The sequence below is a fragment of the Odocoileus virginianus genome, unplaced genomic scaffold (genome assembly GCF_023699985.2).
Source record: "Odocoileus virginianus isolate 20LAN1187 ecotype Illinois unplaced genomic scaffold, Ovbor_1.2 Unplaced_Contig_2, whole genome shotgun sequence".
Taxonomy (NCBI): domain Eukaryota; kingdom Metazoa; phylum Chordata; class Mammalia; order Artiodactyla; family Cervidae; genus Odocoileus; species Odocoileus virginianus.
In genome coordinates, this window is record NW_027224319.1 from 2,074,646 (window position 1) to 2,100,887 (window position 26,242).

The following is a 26,242-nucleotide window of genomic DNA, read 5'->3' on the forward strand; positions in this document are numbered from 1 at the left end:
ATATTTTAAAGTCCTTCTCTGCCTCAGTCTCCCCACTTGCCACCTCAATCCCTTTTCTCCTTGGTAAGGCCAGTAAATGTTATGGAGAAGCAAAAGACAGGTTTGCTGCTGAACTGGGGAACAAAGTCAGATCCCAGGAGCATGGTATGAGGATGCTCAGCTCTCAACCAGGCACTGTTTCTGTAGCCTCCACAGGACTTCCCTGGTGGTCCAGGGGTTAAGACTCCGTGCTTCCCTATTTACAATAGCTAGGACATGGAAGCAACCTAGATGTCCATCAACAGATGAATGGATAAAGAAGCTGTGGTACATACATACAACGTGGTACATACAATGGAATATTACTCTGCCACGAAAAGGAACACACTTGAGTCAGTTCTAATGAGGTGGATGAACCGAGAGCCTCATTATAAATCAGAAAGAGAAAAACAAATATTGTTTATAACACATATATATGGAATCTAGAAAGATGGTACTGATGAACCTATTTGCAGGGCAGCAATGGAGACACAGACATAGAGAACGAACTTGTGGACACAGCGGGGGAAGGAGAGGGCGGGACAAATGGAGAGAGCAGCATGGAAACATAAAATAGCTAGCCAGGGAGGATTTGCTGCAAGATGCGGGGAGCTCAAGCCTGGGGCTCTGTGACAACCTAAAAGGGTGGGATGGGGTGGGAGGAGGGAGGGAGGTTCAAGAGGAGGGGACGTATGTATACCTGTGGCTGATTCATGTTGACGTATGGCAGAAACCAACACAATATTGTAAAGCAATTATCTTCCAATTAAAAACAAATAAATTAAAAAAAAAAAAAAGACTCCATGCTTCCAATGCAGGGGCTGTGGGTTTGATTCCTGGTCAGGAAACTAAGATCCTGAATGTTGCCCAGCATGGCCAAAATTTTTTAAATTAAATTAAATTAATTAATTAATTAAAGTCTCTGTAAACCAATGTCCCTCTCCCCAGACTCTTCACTGAGCGCACACACCAGCTGTGAGAAGCCTCCAGACCTTCATCACCACTGGGCCCCAACGACAAATGGTCCCCCCTCCCCACGTGGTAAATAAACCCTCTGTGAGTTCAAAAATACCCAAGAGAGCTTTCCATCCTCATGTCCCAAACATCTCAAACCATGATGTTCGCCTGCAGGGGATTTTTCTTGCAGTTTGCTCTTTGAGCACAGCACTCAGAAACAGGGGTCTGCTCTCTTTGCCCACCCACCCAGCATCCGTCTTATCCTTTCAGGTACCAGAACTCCAATATTACTTTGAGAAACCATCTCTTCCCCACCCAGGCCTGGCCAATCAAAGCACTTCTCCTGGCCACGGTGAGTGGCTCGGGGATGAGTCTATGATGCTAACCAAGGTGAAGCTCCAATACTTTGGCAACTTTATGCCAAGAGCTGATTCATTGGAAAAGACCCTGATGCTGAGAAAGACTGAGGGCAGGAGAAGGGGGCAAAAGAGGATGAGATGGTTGGATGGCATCACTGACTCACTGGACGTGACTTTGAACAAACTCCGGGGGATAGTGAAAGACAGGGAAGCCTCGTGTGCTGCAGTCCACAGGGTCACTAACCGTCAGACACGACTGAGCAACTGAACAGCGAGCCAATGAAACTCAATCCTGGGACTTTTAGTGGAGCCACGGCAAATGGAACACATTGTTTTTTCCTAGAGGGAGGCTGGAGGTATAACATGGGGAAAATGGGTATATGGATAGACTAGACTTTAAATCTCCTTGGTAGCTCAGACAGTAAAGAGTCTGCCTGCAGTGTAGGATTCCTGGGTTCGATCTCTGGTTCAGCAAGATCCCTGGAAAAGGGAATGGTGACTCAGTTCAGTATTCTTGCCTGGGAAATTCCATGGACAGAGGAGCCTGGAGGGCTACAGTCCACGGGTTCACAAAAAGTCGTACACGACTAAGCCACTAACAAACACATAGTCTAGACGAAGCATCAGATGAGTTGTTCAGGAGACAGGTAGAAAGTCCAGGGCTTAGTATTGCCCTAGAGACACAGATTTGCAAGTCATCAGCATTTTAGTACTAAGTTAACCTCTCCCTGACTCCAGATTCAAGACCTTCTCCACCGGCCTTTTCTCTTCTCCACATTTGGAAAATGAGTGTTGACGCAACTTTTCTGTTGAGATACATGCTCAGATCTTGCAGAGCCTGGGAAGCTTCAGGATTAGATTTCCTGAAAAAGTCTTCTGAACACGCATGGTATGTCTTCATATGACTCCACACATTGGATGTCTTAGCAGATGGGCATACCTGACACATATCTATATTCTCAATCACACCTGTGGTTGTGAAAATGCAACAGGGTTCCAACTGTTGGCCTCTCTGCACCCCTTGCCTGGGAAGGAATGAATGAACTCATTGCGGAAGCCACTCTTTTTGTGAAGACAATTACTGCTAGGCTGGGCTGAAATAAACAACAAGCCCCCAGATCTCAATGGCTTAGCACAGTGGAGGCTTACTTCCCATTCACACAGAACCCAGTGAAGATTGTGAAGGGGCTCTTCCACCCAATAGCAGGGATGCAAGCCCTCTTATCTATGATGATACCTCCGCGTCAGCATAGCCTCTGAGGCAGAGGAAAAGGGAACCTGAGCTTTACTCAGGAAGTTCTAAGAGCCAGACTTAGGGAATTACTTATACCACGTTTGCCTACTCACCCCTGACCAGAACCAAGTCCTGTGATCTCAACCTAAAGCTGAGGAAGTCTGGGAAAGTCTCTTTCCATTTCACTCAGGAAGAGGAAGAACAGCCGGTTGGTGAGCACAAAGCGTTCTCTCTGCTACAGGCGTTGAACAAGTCTTCTTCATCTAATCCGACTCCTTCTTCAACCAGTAATTCCACAAACACCCACAGATCAAATCAGATTGTAGTGGCCACTGTGATGATCTGATAGAAGGGGCCAAGTGAGGCTAATAGAACAGGCCAACAGGACATTCACGAACCTTCGACCAGTTTGGTGATGCCTTAGGAAGTGGGAATCCTGAGTGATCATTTGTTGAAAACCTACTGTGCATGCGAGGCTCTCAGCGGACAATCTCATAATTTGCATAACCATCCCACTAGGGAGTACTGTTATCTCCATTTTTAGAGAAGAGAAAATGGACCCACAGATGGTTAAACAGCTAATGAGGGACAGGGTCAGGTTTGAACCCAAGGTGTCCTGGCTCCACATTTTGAAGAGAGAAGCCGGGGCGCTCGAGCGTGCTGGGCAGGCCTGGACCCTCAGCAGGGGCTCACACAGCTCTGTGGCTGTGAGGTCAACAGGACGGAGGCAGCATCTCCCCCCTGAAAGGAAGACCAGGTCACCGGGCCCCGCTGACCAGCATCTCCCAGGACGCGACAAAGGGACAGCTCGGTGGAGAAAGGGCTTCCGAGCTCTTGACACAATCTGAAGGGGAAATAGTCTCCACTGAACAAACAAACCCTAAGGAAGCTGGGTCAGCGGCTGAGAACCGGATCAGTCCCCATGATCTGCGGCAGTGAATGGGGGGCGTTCTGGCCGTGTAGCTGGGGGCGGTCTGCATTCAGAGGTTTGGAGAACAAATTTGCATGGGAACCCCGGGGGCAGGGCCCCTTTGGAAGAGAGGTGGTCCCGCCTCCTAGCTCTGGGGCAACCAGTTCAGAGCAACTGATTCCAATGAGCCCTGGCGCATAGCAGGTGCTGAGAACAACAGACTGGGGTGTAACCTTCCCTTCCCACTGGACCAGCAGGGCCCAGCTGGGAGAAGCAAGGAAGGATGGACGGACGAGGACACGATCTCCTCTATCAAGATCAGGAGGTACACTGTCAAGCTGGGTGTTTAGTTCCTGCCGCCTGGTCCCCAAGGACCGCACTCTATGGTGTACAAGGTATTGTCTGCATCCTGTGACCTGCCGGCTGCCCCAGGGAGGGCGTCATCACAGCCAGGTTAGAGACTGCTGTGTGTGGGGGGAACATACCTGCCCCCTCTTACCTTCCCACCCTGACCTTTACATGTATCAACAGAGTGTCTAATCTCCTAGAAGTTTAGGGGGAACGCTTCACGTCTTTCTCTCACCTCTTAGAGAGAAGAAACCTCCCGACTGGGGAGACGGAGAGAGGGTCATTGTGCATGTGTGGTGAGCCCCTCCCTTTTTCTCTCAAGCACAGACGATTCAATGAGATGCGTTGTTGCTTAGTTGCTGAGTCATGTCTGATTTTTTGTGACCCCATGGACTGCAGCCTGCCAGACTCCTCCATCCATGGGATTCTCCAGGCAGGAATACTGGAGTGGGTTGCCATTTCCTCCTCCAGGGGTTCTTCCGAATCAGGGATGGATCCCATGTCTCCTGCATTTTAGGCGGGTTCTTTACTCAATGAGCCATCAGGGAAGCCCCTCAGTAAGATGTGTGTGGAACAAATACTCAGCACACAGCCTGGCTCTCAGAGAGCTCTCAGAAACCCAGCTGCGAGCTCCGAGAGACAGCAGGTTGCTTAGTCGACGTTCATTCCTTCTCAGGATCCACCAGTCCTCACAAATCTGGAGAGAAGAGCCTCTCTTCCCTTTTCTTCCGGCAGTACACAAGACGGGGTGTCCACTATGTGCCAGGCAAAGTCCCAGGACCTCCTGCCCTCCCTTCTCTTACAAAGGTGGGCAGATACTCTGGAACGCATCATCCAGTGGAGAGGGGAGCGTGAAGGATGGCGTGAGGTGGGGCGTGGACGCAGAGGGCAGCAGGGGCCAGGGCTCTGCTCCGTCAGGGGAGCTGGAAGCAGACGGGAGCTGCAGATGTGACTTGCTGCCATGAATAAGGCAGCGCAGGCTGCAGACAGAAGCTCTCCCAGTAACCTGCTTTCATGGCTACGAACAGCCACCCAGCCGAGCGTAAGGGCAGCACTTCTGTCGGGGATCAAAGCCGGTGCCAGCAGGTGGGCATGGCCTGTCCTTCCCTGCACCCTGGAGGAGGTGGTGCTTGTCACACTGATGCCCTGAGGTCTCTGACAAACCCAGCGGTGACCCAACCTGCCAGGGAAGTACCAGGGAGAGGAGCCAGGAATCAGGCATCAGCTTCAACTCCAGAAGCACCAAGACATGCCAGGCAGGGGGGGCCCCCAGTTCCACACACTTCACAGGCATGAGACTCACTGCTGCGGTCGGGTACAATGATTATCCCCCTTTTATGCATGAGAAAAAACTAACTCCTAGGAAGGAGACATTTCTTGTCTATTTAGCCTCGGAGAGGCGGGGTACCAGGTCAGTCAGTTCAGTTCAGTCGCTCAGTCGTGTCCGACTCTTTCTGACTCCACAGACTGCAGCACGTTAGGCTTCCCTGTCCATCACCAACTCCCGGAGCTTGCTCAAACTCATGTCCATCGCATCGGTGATGCCATCCAACCATCTTGTCCTCTGTCATCCCCTTCTCCTCCCGCCTTCAATCTTTCCCAGCATCAGGGTCTTTTCCAATGAGTCGGTTCTTTGCATCAGGTGGCCAAAGTATTGGAGTTTCAGCTTCAGCATCAGTCCTTCCAATGAATATTCAGGACTGATTTCCTTTAGGATTGACTGGTTGGATCTCCTTGCAGTTCAAGGGATTCTCAAGAGTCTTCTCCAATACCACAGTTCAAAAGCATCATACAACTCCCTTACTCTGCCTCTTCTTGGCGGTTAACACTTCTCCAATACACGTGCTATGAAAACAGGCTCCAGGGGCTTTCCCGCCACCCCAGCCTGCCCAGCGCCAGGCCAAGAAGGTGCTCAAACCGCCAGACCCGATGGCAAATGCGGCGTTTGGCTGTCACGTCGCCAGGATAGAGCTCGGTGGCCGTCTTGGGCCCATGATGACCCACAGCCTTTTCTTTCTTTAACATTTCGTTTTCAGACAGACAACCACACACAGACACATGAATACACACACATACAACACAACTTCTGTAAATAAAGGCTTCCACTGAGGTGAAAACATACAGCCCGGCCGAAAAAGGCTGAAATTAAGCTCTTTCTCTGGGCTGTTTATATGGGTAAATAGTCTCAAAAGATTAAAAGTAGGTTAGGAGAATAATACAACAGCTGCGTTTCCAGTGTGTACCTGACAACGACCTTTGTAGGAGTGAATAATTACATGAAAATCACTTCCTTCCCACCTCTTTTGCAGCCCCCTCTGGGTTGCTAGGAGCCCTGTCTCCTCTGCTAGGCTAATGCCATATACAGATGCCGGTGAATATAGCACGGCCATTGGGAGGGAAGGGAGTCCAGGACTGGGGAGGACTCGAGCGGCCCCTCCTCCATGGATTCAATGCGGGAAGAGGATTCTGGATGTATTTAAATGCTAATGTGCTGGGCAGCCAGGCAGGTCCAACGGGAACAGTGGTGGGAAGGGGCAGAGGCTCTGGGCCTGGGAGGCCCACTGAAACACGTTCTGTGGCCTCTGGCTCCAGGGCCAGCCCGTCCTCGGGCGGCCAGCCCGTCCTCGGCCAGCCAGCCCTGCTGGCTGACTCAAGCCCAGCCAGACGCCCTGCCAGTGCAGTGTCACTGTGTTGAGGGTGGCTCCGTGGGCGGTGAGGGGAGCCTCGGGGTGTCGCCTGACCCTGGCGGCCCCTTCGTGCAGAGCAGGCAGCGGGGTCACTGGGCCGGGCCTCTGCCCAGAGGCTGGACAGCCGCATCCTGGTCACTGAGTGTGGAGGGGGTGGACAAGCAGTTGCTGGCACGGGGCCGACGGCAACAACTTCTGTGCTTTCTGTGGTAGAACCCTGGGGCTGTGCACGTCTACCCCTCAACCCACTGCATGAGGCAACTGAGCCCCAATTTCATTGTTGTTGAGTCGCTAAGTCGTGTCTAACTCTCTGTGACCCCAAGGACTATAGCTCGCCGGGCTCCTCTGCCCACGGGATTCTCCAGGCAAGAATACTGGAGTGGGATGCCAGGGCCTCCTCCAGGGGATCTTTTGAACCGAGTATCCTGCGTCTCCTGCATTGGCAGGCGGATTCGTTACCACTGAGCCACCTGGGAAGCTCTGAGCCCCACTTTACTACAGGGCTAAACAGAGGAGGTTTGCAGCAGTGGGCAGTTTGGGCAAGACCTGAAGACATCATGTTCTCAGCTCTGAACTGTTCCCAGGACTGTCCACCGGCCTTGGGGGCTACATTTTAGGGCAACGTCTTCTCTCCCCACAAAGTGTTCCTCTAAGAGACTCTGGACAGGACACTCATCACGTAGGATGGTCCTGTTCACTGTAGGAGGTTCAGCATCACTGGGTCCCACTCTCTAAACATCAGAGCTGCCCCATCAGAGAGGAACCAGAATTACACCTCCATGTATTTCTAAATGACCCCAGGGTAGTGGTCCTACCTCCTCCCTGGGAGAATCATGGAGGTGGGGGAGCCTGAGCTGGCATCCATGGTGGAGCTGCAGAACCCAACTGCCTTCACTAGGCACACAAGGCCAGGGTCTTTTGGGCCAAACCGAGCTCTGAACTGGCACATCTCCTGTCATCTGAGCAAGTGCTGAGATGGAGATGAAGCCTTGTCATCTCCTGCCTTAACCACTACTCTGCTAAGAACCATGAAGCTGGTTCAGAGGCAGAGAGGCAGAAAGGGAAAGGGCTCACAAGGAGGCTCCAGGCCCTGGGAGAGCCAACCAGCGGCGTGTATACTCTAGTCTAGAGAAGGGACTTCTTCGGGAGGGAAACAAAAGAGCAAGCAGCCTCGGTTGGTGGAGGTGTCTGCCCAGCGACAGAGTAGTCAATACACTTAATGACATCATCAAATTCATTGGTTTTTTTTTTTTTTTTTTTTGGTCTGTCTCCCCGACACTAGAACAGAAGCACCAGAAGAGCAGGAAGTTTAGTTTTTCCACTGGTGTATTCCCAGGCCTCTTGTTTTTGCACAGGGTGAGCACTCAACAAATATGTACCAAATGCCACTGCTGTTTAGAGTCTCCAGTACACAGGAATGGAGAATTCAAGGCTTATGCAGAGTCCTAGCTGCCAGGCCAAGTGGAGAACATGTTAGACTAGGAGGGTCAGGAATAGGAGGGTCTGACTCCAGGTTATCCTGGAAGTTCCTATGTGTTTTCCCTAAGGCTCTTTCTTTCCTCCTGGCCTCAGTTTTCCAATCTTCAAAATAAGGAAACTGGAATGTAAGGAGACGATAAAGATATATGGCATGCAAATCCCACCCCTATGCCTGTTCAGGGCAGACACTGCTAATCAATCACAGGTTTAGGGTTATGGAGTGAGCTCCCTGTTGCTAGAGGTAATCAATACAGCAGAGTCAGGGAGGGAATTCTTGCACTGCACTGGAAGTTAGGGCAGAAGGTCTCTGAGGTTTTCTGCTTGTGAGAAACTTAATGGTCACTGGGTCAGTTCCCATCAACAACATTTTCTGAGCATCATGTATCTGCCAGGCATGGCCAATACAGAGATAATTAAGAACGCTGATCCCCTGCTCACTGGCTTGCAATCTAGCATGTGTACATGGGAAAAGGAAGTCAGCCAGACACCATCCCTGGTCATACAGATTCAGGCAGATCTGGCTGAATGCCAGCTCTGCTGGGTGACTTCAAGGTCACCCCTTGAGCCTCAGTTTATTTGTGGGTAAAATGGGGACGAGAATAACTCCAAGCTGCTCTGACACGAATGGGTATGTGGAGAGTGCGTGCTGGCCTCTGGCTCACAGTAAACACCCATCCAGAGGAAAGGGCTGAGTGGCCACAGATGGCTCATGACTTCAGGCTTGAGAAGCATCTTCGAAGGGTTTGGGGGCTGAGCAGGTGTGTGTCCAGGGAGGGAAAGCAGAGGAAAGTCAGCTCTTCCTGGCCCAGTCAGGGGCTGGTCCAGAGGCCCGGGTCCTCCCCACCTGGTGTGAGAGCCCCCTATCCCAGGGCAGGACACGCAGCCCTCTGGCAAAAGCTCAGAACTGCCCCAACCGGTGCCCCAACAGCACCCTTCTCAGCCACACCTCCTTCCTCTCCCAGACCTACAGACACCCCAGGGACTGCTGACCTCAGGACGCCCCTCTCTCCCCCTGGGGCCATGGCGTCCAGGCAGCACTGGAGTGAGAACAAAAAAGAAACCCACCGAGGAGGACACCGTGTGAGCCTTCATGCCTCCCTGTGTGAACACTGCCTGGGGATACAGACACCCTATCTCCTGAAGAAGCTAGACCATCAGTTCTCTTAATCACCTCCACTGCAGAGAGCCAGGCCCCCGAGCCCGGGCAGATTCCTTCTGTGCTGGGGGCTTACTTGCTAAGCTGACTGCTCATCTCACTGGGTCCTGGCCACACTTTGAGCCAGGTGCTGTTTTTATCTCTACCTAAAGCCCAGGAAGGGCTTCCCTGGTGGTTCAGCGGTAAAGAATCTGCCTGCCAAGCAGGAGACTCGGGTTCAATCCCTGGGTCAGAAGATCCCCTGGAGAAGAAAATGGCAACCCACTCCAGTGTTCTTGCCTAGAGAATCCCATGGACAGAGCAGCCTGGCGGGCTACAGTCCGTGGGGTTGCAAAAGCATCTGACACAGCTTGGCGACTAAACGACAGTAACAAAGACCCAGGGAGGCTACAGCAGTGGACCTGGGTCAGCCAGCAGGCAGGGGGACGGTCACGACTCAGACCTGTTGACCCCAAAGCCCCTCCCTTCAAGGCCCCTGAAGACTCTTACCATCTCAGCCACGAGGGAGCAGCCAGGGCGACCTGCCTGCTACCCGGCCTCTGCCCCTCCCAGGCCCACGTCCCCGTGGATGCAGTCCTTGACATCCGGGGACCTGCCTTGCCCATGCACACATTTTCCTTTCAGCCCCCACCCCCACCCTGCATCCTGGCCAATCTTTGTGGTCACACGGCCATCTGCTCCACACCGCCTCTCCTCGGCTCATCTGAAGGGAGAGGTGACAGCTTTAAACAACTCCAGGTCCTGGGGAAGCTGACTAACAGAGCAGCAAGCCCAGGGCACCCAGGAAGAACGCAGAAGCAGGTCTGAAGACTGGGTGAGCAGACGACCGGCAGTGTATGGCCAGCCACCCCCTCACCCACAAGCACTGAGGCTGTCTTCCTGACCACACAAGGTCAAGGTCACGGAGGACAGGAAAACGGGAGGGATGGGTGACGTCATGTGTGGACTCACGGGGGACGAGACAGGTGGCCACAACACCCCCTCCCCACTGATGCTGCAGGACAGTGGCCTCAGCTCTGGGCAGAGCCCCGAGACACAGGACTGTCCCTGCTCCTCAGACCTCTCCCAGTGACATCCCGGGCATCTGCTTGAGCAAGAACACCCAGGACGACCAGGCTAAAAATAAATCGAGATACGAATGTTGAAGCGTTTGGGGGGGAAGTGTGCCGATGTCTGCGACTTATTTTGAAATGAAAGAAAGTGAAAGTGTTAAGTCCCTCAGTCACGTCCGACTCTTTGCGGCCACTTGGGCTGTAGCCCATCAGGCTCTTCTGTCTGTAGGATTCTCCAGGCAAGGATACTGGGGTGGGTACTCATTCCGTTCTCTAGGGCATCTTCCTGACCCAGGGACCGAACCCAGGTCTCCCACAGTGCAGGCAGATTCTTTACCGTCTGAGCCACCAGGGAAACCCTTACTTTGAAATGTATACAAAGAAATAAAATGGATGGATGGACAGAAGTCTTGGGAAGATACTGGATGGAGCCAACATGGCAAAATGTCGAGGCAGAATCTAGGTGGTGGGTAAGGTGGGGGTGTTCCCTGCGCAGGTAGAACCAACAGGACGCCAGATGGGATGCTCTCAGCCCAACAGTGGGGACTGGCAGGTTCACCGGGGAGATGGGTCCATAACCGCCAGGAGGACCGCGTCTGCGAGAAGACGTGTGCTCTGCGGCCAACACCTCATGAGCACGACACTGCGGGTGACTAAGGGAACCCCTGCTCTGCCCGGTGATGGTCAAGAGCCAAAGCCAGTGTTCAGTCCCTGATCAGAAAACCTAGGAGCTTCCTGGGAGTCACAGGTCTCCTTGACCTCAGCTCAAAGATTCAAAACACATCCACTGTGATTCATGGATTTATCTGTTGTTGTTCAGTCGCCAAGTCATGTCTGACTCTTTGTGACCCCATGGGCTGCAGCACACCAGGCTTCCCTGTCCCTCACCATCTCCTGGAGTCTGCCCAAGTTCATGTCCGCTGGAACAGTGAAGCTGAAGCTCCAATACTTTGGCCACCTAATGCGAACAGCCAACTCATTGAAGAAGACCCTGATTCTGGGAAAGACTGAGGGCAGGAGGAAAAGAGGGTGACAGAGGATGAGGTGGTTGGATTTATCTGAGCAGGGCTCAAACCTCACTGTTAGCCATGATTCTTTTCTGACTGAGGCAGAACAGGTTTCCAAGGTTCAAGAGAGGAGCAGGATTGGTAACTAAGAAGGCAAAAGGGCAAATTCCCCACCATCACTCTGTGCACGATTTCCCAGATACATTTGACACTGTCTCTGAGACCTTCACTCAGAAGCCCGTGTCTGTAATTTGCTGTCCTCATCTATCTTTCTTAGGATCTTTACTTATTGCCTCCCTTCTCTATGCTGCCACCTATTTTGAGGTATAAACAATGATCAAAGCAGCCCCAGTCCCAGGCAGCAGCGCAGTGCTAAGAAGATGATGGCCTTCTACAGCAGGTGTTTAGTGAGCACCTACTCTGTGCTGGGCAGCATGGCAGCCCCCATGGGGGAGGTATGGTTGGATCAGATGTGGCCCGTGGTCGGCAAGGGTAGTCTTGGGTGGTGTATTTTAGATTATCTCTCCAAGGATGCTAACTACTCTTGCTTAGAATGACATTCATCCAACCCTCTCTCCCCACTTATTCACAAGGCCTTGAAAATTCTTTTTTTTCAAATGATGGATTTATTTTTAAACATTTTATTTTGTATTGGAGTATAGCAGATTAACAGTGTTGTGACAGTTTCAGGTGGACAGCAAAGGGACTCAGCCATACATATACATGTATCCATTCTCCCCCAAACTCCCCTCCCGTCCAGGCTGCCACATAACATTGAACAGAGTTCCTGTGCTGGCCTTGAGAACTCTTAATGTGCTATCATCTCTAACCTTGAAGACACACGGGTGATTTATAACATAAACACAAATTCACATGCCCACAGATAAATCATCTCCCATTTCAGTCTCACTTTCACAGAGGATATTTTAAAGAGTAATTCCTGGGCTCTGACACCTTTTATTAATCACACACAAACAACCACTAATAGGAACTTTCTGTCAGCATGAAATAAATCAGGAGAATGGGTCATAAGGGAAGAAAGAAAAGTCAAGGGTCACTGCACAGGAAAAGGTTTGAAAATCAGTGATTTTACTCAATGCCCTCATTTCACGACTGAGGAAACTCAGTACCAGGAAGGACAATAACCCTTCCGGGTCACTGATGGAACTGGGTCCTTGATCCTGAGCCTGGGAGTTTCCCTTTAGGCAACACTGCCTCCGGTGGGCAGGAGAGGGAGGGAGAGCCACAGAGGAAGGAGCTGAACCATGTGAGACATCTCTAAGCACTAAGCAAGGAGCGGGAGCAGCGTCCGCCCTCTTTGTAAATGTCCTGCGGGACTCGGCGCTTGCCCTGTGGGTCTTTTCAGCGCTTGCTTACATGAGAAAGAAGGGAGGCGGAACATGAGGTTCACACACCAGTGAGTTTTCAGCATCAAAAGTCACAATCCCCAGCAAACTTGGATGCATCAAAGCCCCATCACTGTGCTGCTCACAGACAGAAGAAAGCCTTGCTCTCCCGGCCCCCATCTGTGCTGGGTCAGAAATCATCAGACTATGTCACCTTTGCAAAGCACGCACCTTCCTCACCAAGGAGGCATCTGGGGAGGCAGACCCAGCATCTTCAAGACAAGAATAGCGTACACTGCTCGGCAGTCCTGTGTTCCTCCGGGCGCCATCGTCCAGGTCAGTCCCCTCGATGCTCTCACCAGTCAGCTGAGGTGGAGAGGGTCAAGCTTGTAAGGACAGAAGCCCAGAGAGGTTCAGTGACCTGCTCAAGGTCACGAAGCTAGTGAGTGAGGACCTCATTCCATGTCTGCTCTAACCTCTTGATTTCATAGTTGAGGAAACAAGTTCAAAGGGTGGAAGGTGGAAGGTAATAGATGTTTCAACTGGAGGTTCTATTTTCTCATCCAGTTCTCTCCCAGCTGTGGTGTGGGTAAGTCATCTCCTTGCTCTGGGACTCAAACCCAGACTTGTCCACCAAAGAAGAAGGTGAATCTAGACACTGACTCTCAAACTTGTTAAGACAGCAAAGAAATGGGCCCCATGGGGCATTTCTGCCAAACACCTTGGTGAATATGATTTTACTCCATGTGCTACAAACGAATTTACTGTCAGAAAACATAATCATGGATAGTATGAAATATGAAATCATCCTCACAAATGTATGACTTTATGAATAAAACTGAACTGTTGAATTAAGCATGAATGACTCAAGGCGACTTTCTTTAATTTTAATTTCCTGCTTGAACTTTCAGCATGTCATGTTCAAGACCAGCAGATGAAGAGTAGCAAATGCCAAGGGTCAAATTTGTTTTTTATGAGGGATACAGGAAACAAGTCATTATGAATATAATAGACACTGAAAATTCATAACCTGGCTGAAAAGGAAGACAGAAAATTCCTCCAGATGCCAGAAACGAGAGAGTTCAAAGCTGAAAGATGAGGGGAAGGAATAGACTCAGTAACCCATAGGGATATCCAAGTAGATAGGTATCCAAGTGGCTGGGGTTTAAATTCCTTCCCAATGATAGAGTTCAAATCTCAGGTCCTGGCAAAGAAAACCCAAAGGAGAATACGCAGACTTTCCAATAACTGGCAATGGGAAAACTGGACAGCTAAATGTAAAAGAATGAAATTAGTATATTCTCTAACATTATACACAAAAATAGACTCAAAATGGATTAAGGATCCAAATGTGAGACTGGAAATCATAAAATTCCTACAGGAAAACTTAGAACACTTTGACATAAATCATAGCAATATATATATATATATATATATATATATATATATATATATATTTGGAGCTGTCTCCTAAAGTAAAGGAAATAAAAGCAAAAATAAACAATGAGAACCTAATCAAACTTAAAAACTTTTGCACAGCAAAAGAAATCATCAACAAAATGAAAACAATCTACTGAATGGGAGGAGATGTTTGCAAATTACATGACCAATAATGTTTTAATACCCAACATATATAAACAGTTCATACAACTCAAACAAAAACAAACAACCCAATTAGAAAATAGGCAGAATAGACATTTTTCTAAAGAGGACACACAGGTGGCCAACAGGCACATAAAAAGAAGCTCAACACCACTAATCATCCAGGAAATGCAAATCAAAACCACAATGAGCTATCACCTCACACCTGTCAGAATGGCTATCATCAAAAGAAATACAAATAACAAACGTTGGCGAGGATATAGAGAATAGGGAACCCTGTATACTGTTGGTGTACAGTATATATATCCACAGGTGCAGCCACTGTGGGAAACAGTATGGGGGGAGGTTTCCCAACTAACTAGAAATAGAACCATTATATGACCCAGAAATTTCACTCCTGAGTATATATCTGAAAAAAAACAAACCACTAATTTGAAAGAATATATATATTCATAGCAGTGTTATTTACAATTGCTGAGATATGGAAGCAGTCTAAGTGCCCATCAACAGATGAATGGATAAAGAAGATGTGGTATATATATACAATGGAATACTACTCAGTCATAGAAAGAATGAAATAATGCCATTTGTAGCAACATGGATGGACTGGGAGGATATTATGCTAAGTGAAATAAATAAAACAGAGAAAGACAAATAATATGTGATATCACTTATATGTGGAATCTAAAATATACAGCAAACTAGTGAATATAACAAAAAAAGAACCAGACTCAGACATAGAAAACTAGCTGGTGGTTATCAGTGGGGAGAGGGAAAGGAGGAAACACAGGAGTAAAAGATTAAGAGGTACAAATTACTATGTATAAAATAAGCTACGAGGATATATTATACAACACTAGGAATATGGCCAGTATTTTGTAATAAGTATAAATGGAGTATAAACTTTAAAAATCACTATATTGTGAGTCACTATATTGTACACCTATAAATTACATAATATGGTACAACAACTACAGCTCAGTAAAAGAAAACGTTTTAAAAAAAGATTTCAAGCCCTGGGCATGAGCAGAAGCTGAGTGGTCGTACTGTAAAATGTGGGAGCCAGAAAGGGGTTGCCCTATAGTGAATGACCTGTCAGAAGACTCCACGCCTCGGGCCAGGACTCGAGCTAGAAGTAACAGGTATGGGTGTGCCCACACACGGCTCCTGCAAAGCGGGCACCCAAGTTTAAATTAACACTTCAAAATTACTGCCCTTTTCACACATGAACTAAAAGAGCTCGGTTTTCACAAGCTTTTGCGGAAAGAGCTACTAAAGGATGTACTCCAATAAGAAGGAAATTTAATCCATTAGAAAGGAGTGAAAATAGGAAGCAAAGGAATCAGTAAACACCTTGTAAAATTCAAGTAAATATCAACTTTAAATGGTAATAAGGCAGAATTTTTAAAAGGGGCGGAAAACAGTAACAAGGGTAGGGAGAGAGCGGAAGCCGCAGAGAAATGTGTGTCCCACGGTATCTTCCTGTTGAGAAAGAGGACAAAGCTAGCTGAGAGCCACTCTGACTGACTGGGCTCCTGCATCTGCTGTCCTCCCAACGCACTGGAGAGGAGGCCCTCCCCTCCCCTCCTGGGCCACTGCAGACGCAGCTGCTGCAGCCTCCGTGACACGTCACTGGGTGGCCCTCCGCTGCAGTCCTCTCTGCCGAGGCAGCGGGGGCCACAGTTCTGGTCCTGACTCTTCACCATGCCGTCTGCGAACTCTTCTTGAAATAACCAGGCCCCTCTCAGGGGCAGAGGCCTTCTCTGCTGGCTACATTGGTGAAGAGTCCGCCTGCAATGTGCGACACCCAGGTTCAACCCCTGAGTGGGGAAGATCCCCAGAGAAGGAAATGGCAATACACTCTGGTATTCTTGCCTGGAGAATTCCACGGACAGAGGAGCCTGGTGGGCTATAGTCCACGGGGTCACAAAGAGTCGGACACGACTGAGTGGCTAACACTTTCTAACGCACTCTAAGGGCTAGAGGCAAGACACCCCCAATGCTGACAGCAGGCCTTCAGAGAGCCAGGGCTCACTTGGCCCCTGGTGCAATCTGAGCTTGAGTTCCACAGACTCTGCTGCTTCTTGGGCCTCTTTCCCTCTAGAGCATGAGTGTCCGATAGAAGGCTCTGCAATGATAGAAATGTTCTATATCTGCTCTGCCCAATAAGGGAGGGCCCAGGCATAGGTGACTATTGAGCTCCTGAAGCCTGATGTGTGAAACCAAGGAACTGAATATTGACTTGCACTTAATTTCAATTACTTTAAATTTAAATGGTTAGATGTGGCTTGTGGTCACTGTGCAGGACGGTGTAGTTCTAGAGGGTGGGCACTCCCTGAAGGGATCCACTCCATTCCCAGATTACCCTGAGAGAGACGGGTGCAGGTCTCTCCCACCTTCTGCCCTGGAGCATGAGCGAGAGCAGGGAGGTGACCCCAGTACCCAGGAAACCCTTGCTCACCTTGTCTGGCCCCAGCATCTCTGCCTCCCAACCACACCCTCACTGATGTGTCTGACAGGTCTGAGAATGCTGAACACGGAACGCTTTCACACAAGTGCTCCTCAGACTCTCACACTGTAAAACCAGCGGAAGGTACTGCTGAGACGCAGACTCTGATGGGGCAGGTTGGCAATGGGGCCTGAGGTCCACACTTCTAACAAGCTCCCATATAAGTCTGATGCTACTGCCAGTCTGGGGACCACACTTTGAGTAGTAAGGTTGTAGACAGTTGTCTTGAAATGTCAGTTTGTTCCGTGTACACATACCATGCTGAAGCTGAAGCTGCAAATACTTTGGGCACCTGATGTGAAGAGCTGAATCATTAGAAAAGACCCTGATGCTGGGGAAGATCGAAGGCAGGAGGCGAAGGGGATGACAGAGGACAAGATGGTTGGATGGCATCACTGATTCAATGGACATGAGTTTGAGCAAACTCTGGGAGACGGTGAAGGACAGGGAAGCCTGGCGTGCTGCAGTCCATGGGGTTGCAAAGAGTCGGACATGGCTGAGCGACTGAACAACAACACCACCTGCCATGACAGCAGGCCTACTAGCTTACATTAATATCTGTATCTCATTGTTTTGCTGTATCTGTTCTCTAAAGACTTTGAAAAGCATACTCTGTGAGAACAGGATGGGTTAAATCAGTTCATACTGTGCAGCGCCACAAAAATGCCTGAAGCTTTGGTCAAGGAAGTAAAATTAAATGCATATTCATCTCTTACAGAAAATGACAGCTAACATTTATTGAGCATTTACCATGTGCTGGACACAGTGCTATCATGTGATGAATGAGTATTACCTCATTTAATCCTCATAAAAACCTTTTTCACAGAAGAGAAAATCAAGGCACAGATAGGCTAAGTAATGTGCCTGTGGTCATACAGCTAGTAAGCAGATGAGCCATGGAATCCAAGGAGTCTGATGGGACCCCCACACTACCTGCAGCTTTGGTTGAAAGCTTAAGATCAGGGCATCTCTATGCAAGTCAATGGACTCTTTTAGAGAAACAGATTCTAATGAAATACCTGCCCACAGGTATTCATAGTGGCTTTATTCACAATGATCAAACTTGGAAGTACCCAAGATGCCCACCAATAGGTGAAAGAATAAACAAATTACACATTATCCAGACAATAGAATATTAGTCAGAAATAAAAAGATAAGAGCTTAAGGACACATAAAGAAATACAGGAAAGTTAAATTCATATTACTAAGTGAAAGAAGGCAGTCTGAAAAGGCAAAATACATTATGATTGTATGGCATTCTGGAAAAGGCAAAACTATGGAGACAGTAAAAAGATTGGTGGTTGCCAGGGGTCTGGGGAGGAAGGGGGAGGGATGAACAGGTGGAGCAATTTTAAGGTAGTGAAACTATCCTGTGTGATGCTGTAATGTGGATACACGACATGATGCATCTGCCAAAACCCACAGGCAAAACACAAAGAGCAAGCCTGAATGTCAAATATGGGCTTGTTGAGCTAATAACACTGTGTCAGCACGGCTTCATCAACTGTAACAAATGAACCATCTCACCTTTCAAGGATTAAATCAAAAACTACACACATTTGTTGTTGTTTAGTCCCAACTCTTTGAGGACCCCATGGACTGTAGCCTGCCAAGTTCCTCTGTCCATGGGATTCTTCCAGGCAAGAATACTGGAGTGGGTTGCTATGCCTTCCTCCAGGGGATCTTCCCGACCCAGGGATCGAATCTGCGTCTCCTGCATTGCCGGTGGATTCTTTACCAATGAGCCACTTGGGAAGCCCACCACGCACATATAGGATGTTAATAGTATGGAAAAGTGTGGCCAAGGGATAGGAGATACATGGGAACTCTCTGTATTTTCTGCTTAATTATTCTGTAAAACTTGCTTTTAAAAAGTTTATTAATTGAAAAAGAACATGATTAATGCACACATTTTCATATCTAACTTTGAAGAGGGAGGCCAAAGACCCTCCAGCAATGACAAAACTCCTGTCCCAGAATGTATCACTCATCTACCCTCTCCACCTCACTCCCCTAGAGCCCAGCAAAGGTCTGGCAAGAGTGGATACTTTGTACATTTCTGTTGATTCATTTTAAAAGCAAAGACCCAGCATAATGCCTGGCATACAGTAGGTGTCAGTAATACTTGCCAGATGAACAAACGTAAGACTGGAATTCTAAAAAAGTGGCCGAAGGACCCCCGGAGACGGGCTCACAGCTGTTCCCTTCCTGGGCTGGTACAGCTGAGGTCTCATCCTCCGTGGCTCTCGCCAGCCCCAGCTGTGGCCCCTCCCAGTGGCATCTCAAGGGCAAAACCACCGCCTGATTCAGCTCTCATACTCCCACTGCACAGGCAGGCCTTGCACACAGTAGGTACATCCTGAATGCTTGCTGACACCTGTCTCGTGGGCTGCTGCAGGTAGCTGGACACACTCACACACCTGCCCATAAATCTGTGACATCACAGCTGGAGGGACCCTCTCACATCCCCTCCGTGCAGCAAAGCCTCTCTCCCGCCCCCACAGCAAGGTCACTGGATACATGTCTCCACTTCTTCCCTCTCTGTCTCTGTCTCCAAACTTACTCTATTTTCTCGCTCCTTCTGTGTAACCAGAGAAGTTTGCTTGTGCTGATTCATCTACCCTTACCACATCTACAAGGGGGCAGGAGGCGAGTAAAAGATTGGACTCTGCCTGCAAGAAGCTTACAAGAGAGAAACTGAGTCTCAGAGAGAGTGAGCTGTCTGCTCAAGGTCACTCAGCAGATGAAGGAGGGTGAGGCAATCAAATGCAGTTCCTTGTGACTCGAAAGCTCTTTGTCACTGAGTTCTGCTGAGCCTCTCATCTGCATAATCTTCTGAAGTTACAGCTCTGTTCATGACAGTGAACCTTGTACTGAAACACTCAATGGCTCCCTGTAGACCACTGGATAAAATCTTCAGCTCACTGGGCTTGACATCTGGTTTTCCCAAGGAAGGGGCCTCAGTCTGCTGTCTCACCTTATTTCTTGTGATTCCCTGTCACAAAATCTATCCTGTGGCCACAGTGAACTACTTACCATTTCCTCCGTATATGTAGACTTTCTGGGCTTTGCTTTATCTCCAAATAGTCTTCCCTTCCCCATCCTTCAAGGATCCAATCAAAGATTTTATGGTTTCATAAAATCTTCTCTGGGACATCCAACTGGAAATAATTTTGGTCTCCTCTGTTTGCAGTCCCTTTATCTAAATCACTGTACAGCATGCACCCATCTACCCACTCACCCACCTACCCATCCTCCCATCCATTCACCCATCCATCCCTCTATCTACCCACTCACCCACCTACCCATCCTCCCATCCACTCACCCATCCATCCCTCTATCTACCCACTCACCCACCTACCCATCCTCCCATCCACTCACCCATCCATCCCTCTATCTACCCACTCACCCACCTACCCATCCTCCCATCCACTCACCCATCCATCCCTCTATCTACTCATTCATCTACTTACCCATCCTCCCATCCACTCACCCATCCATCCCTCTATCTACCCACTCACCCACCTACCCATCCTCCCATCCGCTCCCCATCCATCCCTCCATCTACCCACTCACCCACCTACCCATCCTCCCATCCACTCACCCATCCATCCCTCTATCTACCCACTCACCCACCTACCCATCCTCCCATCCGCTCCCCATCCATCCCTCTATCTACCCACTCACCCACCTACCCATCCTCCCATCCACTCATCCATCCATCCCTCTATCTACTCATTCACCTACTTACCCATCCTCCCATCCACTCACCCATCCATCCCTCTATCTACCCACTCACCCACCTACCCATCCTCCCATCCACTCATCCATTCATCCCTCTATCTACCCACTCACCCACCTACCCATCCTCCCATCCACTCACCCATCCATCCCTCTATCTACCCACTCACCCACCTACCCATCCTCCCATCCACTCATCCATCCATCCCTCTATCTACCCACTCACCCACCTACCCATCCTCCCATCCACTCACCCATCCATCCCTCTATCTACTCATTCACCTACTTACCCATCCTCCCATCCACTCACCCATCCATCCCTCTATCTACCCACTCACCCACCTACCCATCCTCCCATCCACTCATCCATTCATCCCTCTATCTACCCACTCACCCACCTACCCATCCTCCCATCCACTCACCCATCCATCCCTCTATCTACTCATTCACCTACCCAACCATCCATCCATCCACCCACTCATGCACTCATCCATCTACTAATCCATCCATCCATCCACTCACTCATCCAACCCCCTATCTATCAATTCACCTATTCATCCATCTATTCATCCACTCATTCAACCACCAACCTACTCATCCTGTATTGACTGGGAGCCTAACACGTGCCAGGTTCTGTGACAGGTGCCAGGCAGTCACAGTGGACAAGACAAACATATCCTCCACTTACATGGACCTGACAATCTAATGGAGGGAGGTTAACAGTGAAGCTTCAACAAATGAACACAAGATTGCTTCAAACAGCCATCTGGCCTATGCATAAAATAATACAGAGGTTTGGTTAAAGTCATGAGGTTTAGTGGGGGCGTTTGAGCTCAGCTGATCAGATATAACTTTGGAGCAGAGACTATAGGGTGAGAGGGAGCCAGCCACGGGATTATCTGATGGGACAGTGATGGGTCTGTGATGCTCTGGAAAGAGCCTGGGATGTCTAGGGCCATATGAGAGATGGGACCAGGCCACAGAGGGCTCCTTAGCCTCGATCGTGGTTGAGTAGTCTCCTTCTAGTGTAAGGAGAAGCTGCTAGGACTTATAAGCAGGAGAGTCAGACTTCTGCTTCTGGTCCTAACTGAGTGACTGGAAAGGAATGGCCCTCGTGCCATAAGCAGCTGTCAGAACAGAAAAAAAACAGAACCATTTCCAGGCAGTAGATAACACTCAGGGCAAGACTATTGTCCCTGAGAGATGGGGCGATGCCAAGAGGTGTATGCTGAGCTCTCTGCCTGGGGACGAGAACTGGAGCCCAAACAGAGCACAGAGTCCATCACGCTGAACAGGCAGGGCCAGAGGGCAGGGCAGCTGGCGGAACTGGACGCTACAGGGTGTGGCACAGGGAAGGGGGAGCCGGGCAGAGCAGGGCCCATGTGTCCATGTGGAGGCTCCTGCGGCTGATGGCCGGGCTGCAAACATCCAGGGTGAGACCGCCAAGGCTCCCCAGGCAGCAGCAACACGAGAGGCCAGACACTGCCGAAGAAAGAGCAGTCAGAGGATCAGGGCTCCCGCCCTGCCAGAGTGGACAGATCTGGTCAACACCAAGTACCCATTCGTCCTTGGTATCTGGCTGAGACAAAGCAAGGCTCTTCCCTTAGGGGCAAGAGCCGTGTCCTAAGGCACGGTTTCTGTTCCTGTGGCACTATGGACATTTGTCACCCACAATTCTTTGTCACAGGGGCTGACCTGTGCCTTGTAGAACATTTAACAGCATCCCTGGCCTCTACTCACGAGATGCCAGTAACCATCCCTCCCCAAAATCAAGTTGCAACCTCCAATAATGTTTGCAGACATTTCCAAGTATCTCCTGGGAGGCAAAATTCCCCTAGTTGAGAACCATCACTCTAGAGTAATCACCACTCTAGATGCATCCTTAAAAAGCCTAAAGACAAGCCCTGGCAAGATCTACAAGGGAGACGGAGTTGAGAATCCCATTAAGCCCTACTCAGTCCATATTAAGTTAGAGGAGCTTGACAAACAGCTTGGGATTTCCACCGACCCACACTAAAAAACAAATCTGAACCTATACAAGTTTAAGGTGATCAGCCAGTAACTGAATTATCTATTAAAATAAACACCAACTACTCCTCACAGGAAGATAACAAATCCAGAATGTTGACAACATATTATCCACAATATTCAGTCAAAAACTACCAGACATGGGGCTTCCCAGGTAGCTCAGCAGTAAAGAATCTGCCTGTTTATGCAGGAGATGCAAGAGATACAGGTTCGATCTCTGGGTCAGGAAGATCCCCTGGAGAAGGAAATGACAACCCACTCCAGTATTCTTGCCTGGGAAATCCCACGGACAGAGGAGCCTGGCGGCTACAGGCCATTTGTTGTTTTTCAGTCGCTCAGTTGTATCCAACTCTTTGCAACCCCATGAACCGCAGCACGCCAGGCTCCCCTGTGCATCACCTGGAGCTTGCACAAACTCATGCACAAACTCATGTCCATTGAGTTGGTGATACCATCCAACCATCTCATCCTCTGTCATCCCCTTCTCCTCCCACCTTCAATCTTTCCCAGCATCAGGGTCTTTTCCAGTGAGTCAGTTCTTCCCATCAGGTGGCCAAAGTATTGGAGTTTCAGCTTCAGCATCAGTCCTTCCAATGAATATTCAGGACTGATCTCCTTTAGGATGGACTGGTTTGATCTCCTTGCAGTCCAAGGGACTCTCAAGAGTCTTCTCCAACACCACAGTTCAAAAGCATCAATCCTTTGGCACTCAGCCTTCTTCATGGTCCAACTCTCACATCCATACATGACTACTGAAAAACCATAGCTTTGACTAGACAGACCTTTGTCAGCAAAGTAATGCCTCTGCTTTTTAATATGCTGTCTAGGTTGCTCATAGCTTTTCTTCCAAGGAACACGCGTCTTTCCATCTCGTGGCTGCAGTCACCATCCACAGGGTCGCACAGAACTGGACACGACTGAGGCGACTCAGCAGGCACAGGATGGCTAGATTACAGCACCCCTCTAACTGCTGAGGAGTCCACGCGGTGACGGAAGGAGCACACCCGTGTCAGGTGCATTCCAGCCCCCGCATAGCCCTTCTCCGCTGTCATCACTGACTGCACTCTGTCTCTTTCCGAGAGACTGTCAACGCCTTGCAGACGAGAACAACGTGTGATCTGATTCTGCCTTCCCTTGCTTGGTTCTGAGCGGAAAACACACCTGCGTGGTGGAACCATGACCCTAGCCCAGGATCAAATAAAGCGAAAGGAAAACTTTGGGGGATTTTCAGTCCCAAGGAGAGAGGCTGGCAAGCACCTATGTCAGTGAGGTCTGCAATCTTCTCCAAAATGTATCCAATGTCTCTAAGTCAATATCAGTTTTGTAAATATTGGTTTGAACGTCCAACAGTCAAGAGGCCCATTTTCTCTTGGGTCCGAACCTGGACTCAGAGTATACTGCCACCAGGTGGCAGCAATTCCATGGTCCCATCCCTGAGGTTCATCGGTTCAGCTCACTTCAGTCACTCAGTCACGTCTGGACTGCAGCACGCCAGGCTTCCCTGTCCATCACCAACTCCCGGAGTTTACTCAAACTCATGTCCATTGTGTTGGTGATGCCATCCAACCATCTTGTCCTCTGTCACCCCCTTCTCCTCCCGCCTTCAATCTTTCCCAGCATCAGGGTCTTTTCCAATGAGTAGGTTCTTGGCATCGGGGGGCCAAAGCATTGGAGTTTCAGCTTTAGCATCAGTCCTTCTAAGGAATATTCAGGACTGATTCATCAGGTTCATCAGGTAGGTTTTTTTAAAAAATTATTTACTTTAATTGCAGGATAATTACTTCACCACATCATGATGGCTTTTGCTGTACATCAACATGAATCAGCCATAGGCATACATGTGACCCCTCCCTCCTGAACCCCCCGACTCCCTCCCGACCCCATCCCTCAGGTTGTCACAGAGCTACGGCTTTGGGTTCCCTGCATCGTACACCAAACTCCCACTGGCTATTGGTTTTACATATGGTGATATGTTTCAATGCTATTCTCTCAAATCATCCCACCCTCTCCTTCTCCCACTGTGTCCAAAAGTCTGTTCTTTATGTCTGTGTCTCCTTTGCTGCCCTGCACATAGGATCGGCGGTACCATTTTCTAGATTCCATATACATCAGATAGGGTTTTAATCCGGGGTCTTGTTTGCCCTGACTTGTCTCCCGGTGAGGTAGAGAGAGGGGGAGGCTTGGCATTCTGAGGGCTTTCTCTGGGCATCGTCCAACCCTGTCCCCTCAGCTGCAGGCTCCAGTTCCCTCCAGAGAGGAGGCTGACTTGGGGTGCTTGTCCCTGACTTGGGAAAGCAGACCCCGGGACTTGGATCTGTGACAGGCCTTTCTGTTCCTGCCCTGAAAACACACACTCGAAACACAATGAAGAGAGAAAGTGGCAGAAATCTGGGGCAGGGAAAATGTGATTTCCTGCAAGAGCCCCTCCACTCCCCCAAAGACTGAAAAAGCAGAAAATAAAAATTTGAGGGGGGGAAAAAATGGAGTGGAAGCACTTCACACTTGAGAGAGAACACAGGGCTTACAGAGAAGACAAATAGATGTTTAGAAAGTTATAACAGACCACAGAATGCAAATTGCCAAGGGACAAAGGCGGCGAGCTGCTGTGTCGCTTCAAGTGCTTGACAAGAAACTTAATTACTGGACCCGTGATTAGAGGCGCTTGGTTCTGAGTTCAAGGCCTCCCCCATTGGGCTGGCCAGAGCCAGGGGCAAGGGCACAGAAGGAGGAACACCACCGAGTGCCCGATGCCCTACTATGTACCAGGCCCTGGCCGGGCACCCACACTGAAGCCGGGAAGTGCGTTTGCCTTCCCAGGTGCACTGGCTTCATGGCTGCCGTGTGCAGCAGATGTTCATACCTGGATGGCCAGGTGACAGCCCTGAGATCAGAGAGGTAAGGGGATGGGCTGAAGGCTGCCCAGGAACTCAACGGCAGGAGTGTCTCAAATTTCCTTCCCCCTGCACTGAAAATCCCTCTCTCTGAATCCCCAACCACAGCACGTGCTATGTCACCATAATGCAAAGTCACACAGATTCTAGTGGGAACTGTCCTTCCTTTCTTCGTTCATTCATTCAAAATCTATTACTGAGCGTGTACGGTGCTGCAGGCACTGGAGAGCTAACAGTGACTGTAACAGGTCAACCCCTGCCCTCACGGACCCTACACTGTCGTGCGTGGTGGACAGTATGCACGATGAATAAAGTCTGAATGTTGGCAAGTGCCACGGAGAAGTCAAAGCCGGGAAGGTGGGCAGGATGTGCGGGGGGTGGGAGGGATGTGCGGTTTGAAACCAGGTGGGCGGGAAGCCCTCAGGGACGTGACCGCCCTGCAGACCGGGAGACAGCATCCACGGCTCTCTCAACCCCACAGTGTCCCGTGACGAAGGTGTTCACCCGGCTCCTAGGCTCCCAGCTCCTCAACTGCTTTCCATTTCTGGAGTTCTCTTTGCTGCCTCGCTAGCTTGGGAGACAGGAGAAGGGGACTGCTGTGAACACTGCCCCCACCCCCGGCCCCACAATCAGTTTTCACGGAGAATCCCTGCCATACAAGCTCAGAGGGGCCAGAAGGGCCCCTCAAAGGGAACCGTCCCTTGTTAAAGGCCCCGGGAGCGGGTATCCAGAGCTCTGCACCAGTCAGGCTCCCTGTGACCCTTTGCAAATGTAAATGACACAGCAAACAGGCGTGTCTGAGCCCCTTGTAAGTGGGAGGCAAGGGTGGCTGGGCCGGATCTGGAATTACCGGAGATCCCAGACCCTGCAGAGGCTGCATCTGAACTCCTCGTCACCCTGGTCAGGATGTGGGCAGAA

General features: G+C 49.7%; 1 protein-coding gene across 3 annotated transcripts in view; it reads right to left on the reverse strand.

Moving 5' to 3' along the window:
• Positions 1–26,242, reverse strand: part of SLC6A11 (solute carrier family 6 member 11) — a 127,052-nt gene that overhangs the window by 33,293 nt on the left and 67,517 nt on the right. For 2 of the 3 annotated variants that reach the window (XM_070463337.1, XM_070463336.1), the window contains exon 7: positions 12,785–12,919. The exons of the other annotated variant lie outside the window; for it this stretch is intronic. In XM_070463337.1, coding sequence (XP_070319438.1) covers positions 12,785–12,919 — 135 coding nt within the window. The remainder of the gene's footprint in view (positions 1–12,784; positions 12,920–26,242) is intronic. 3 annotated transcript variants of the gene reach the window in all.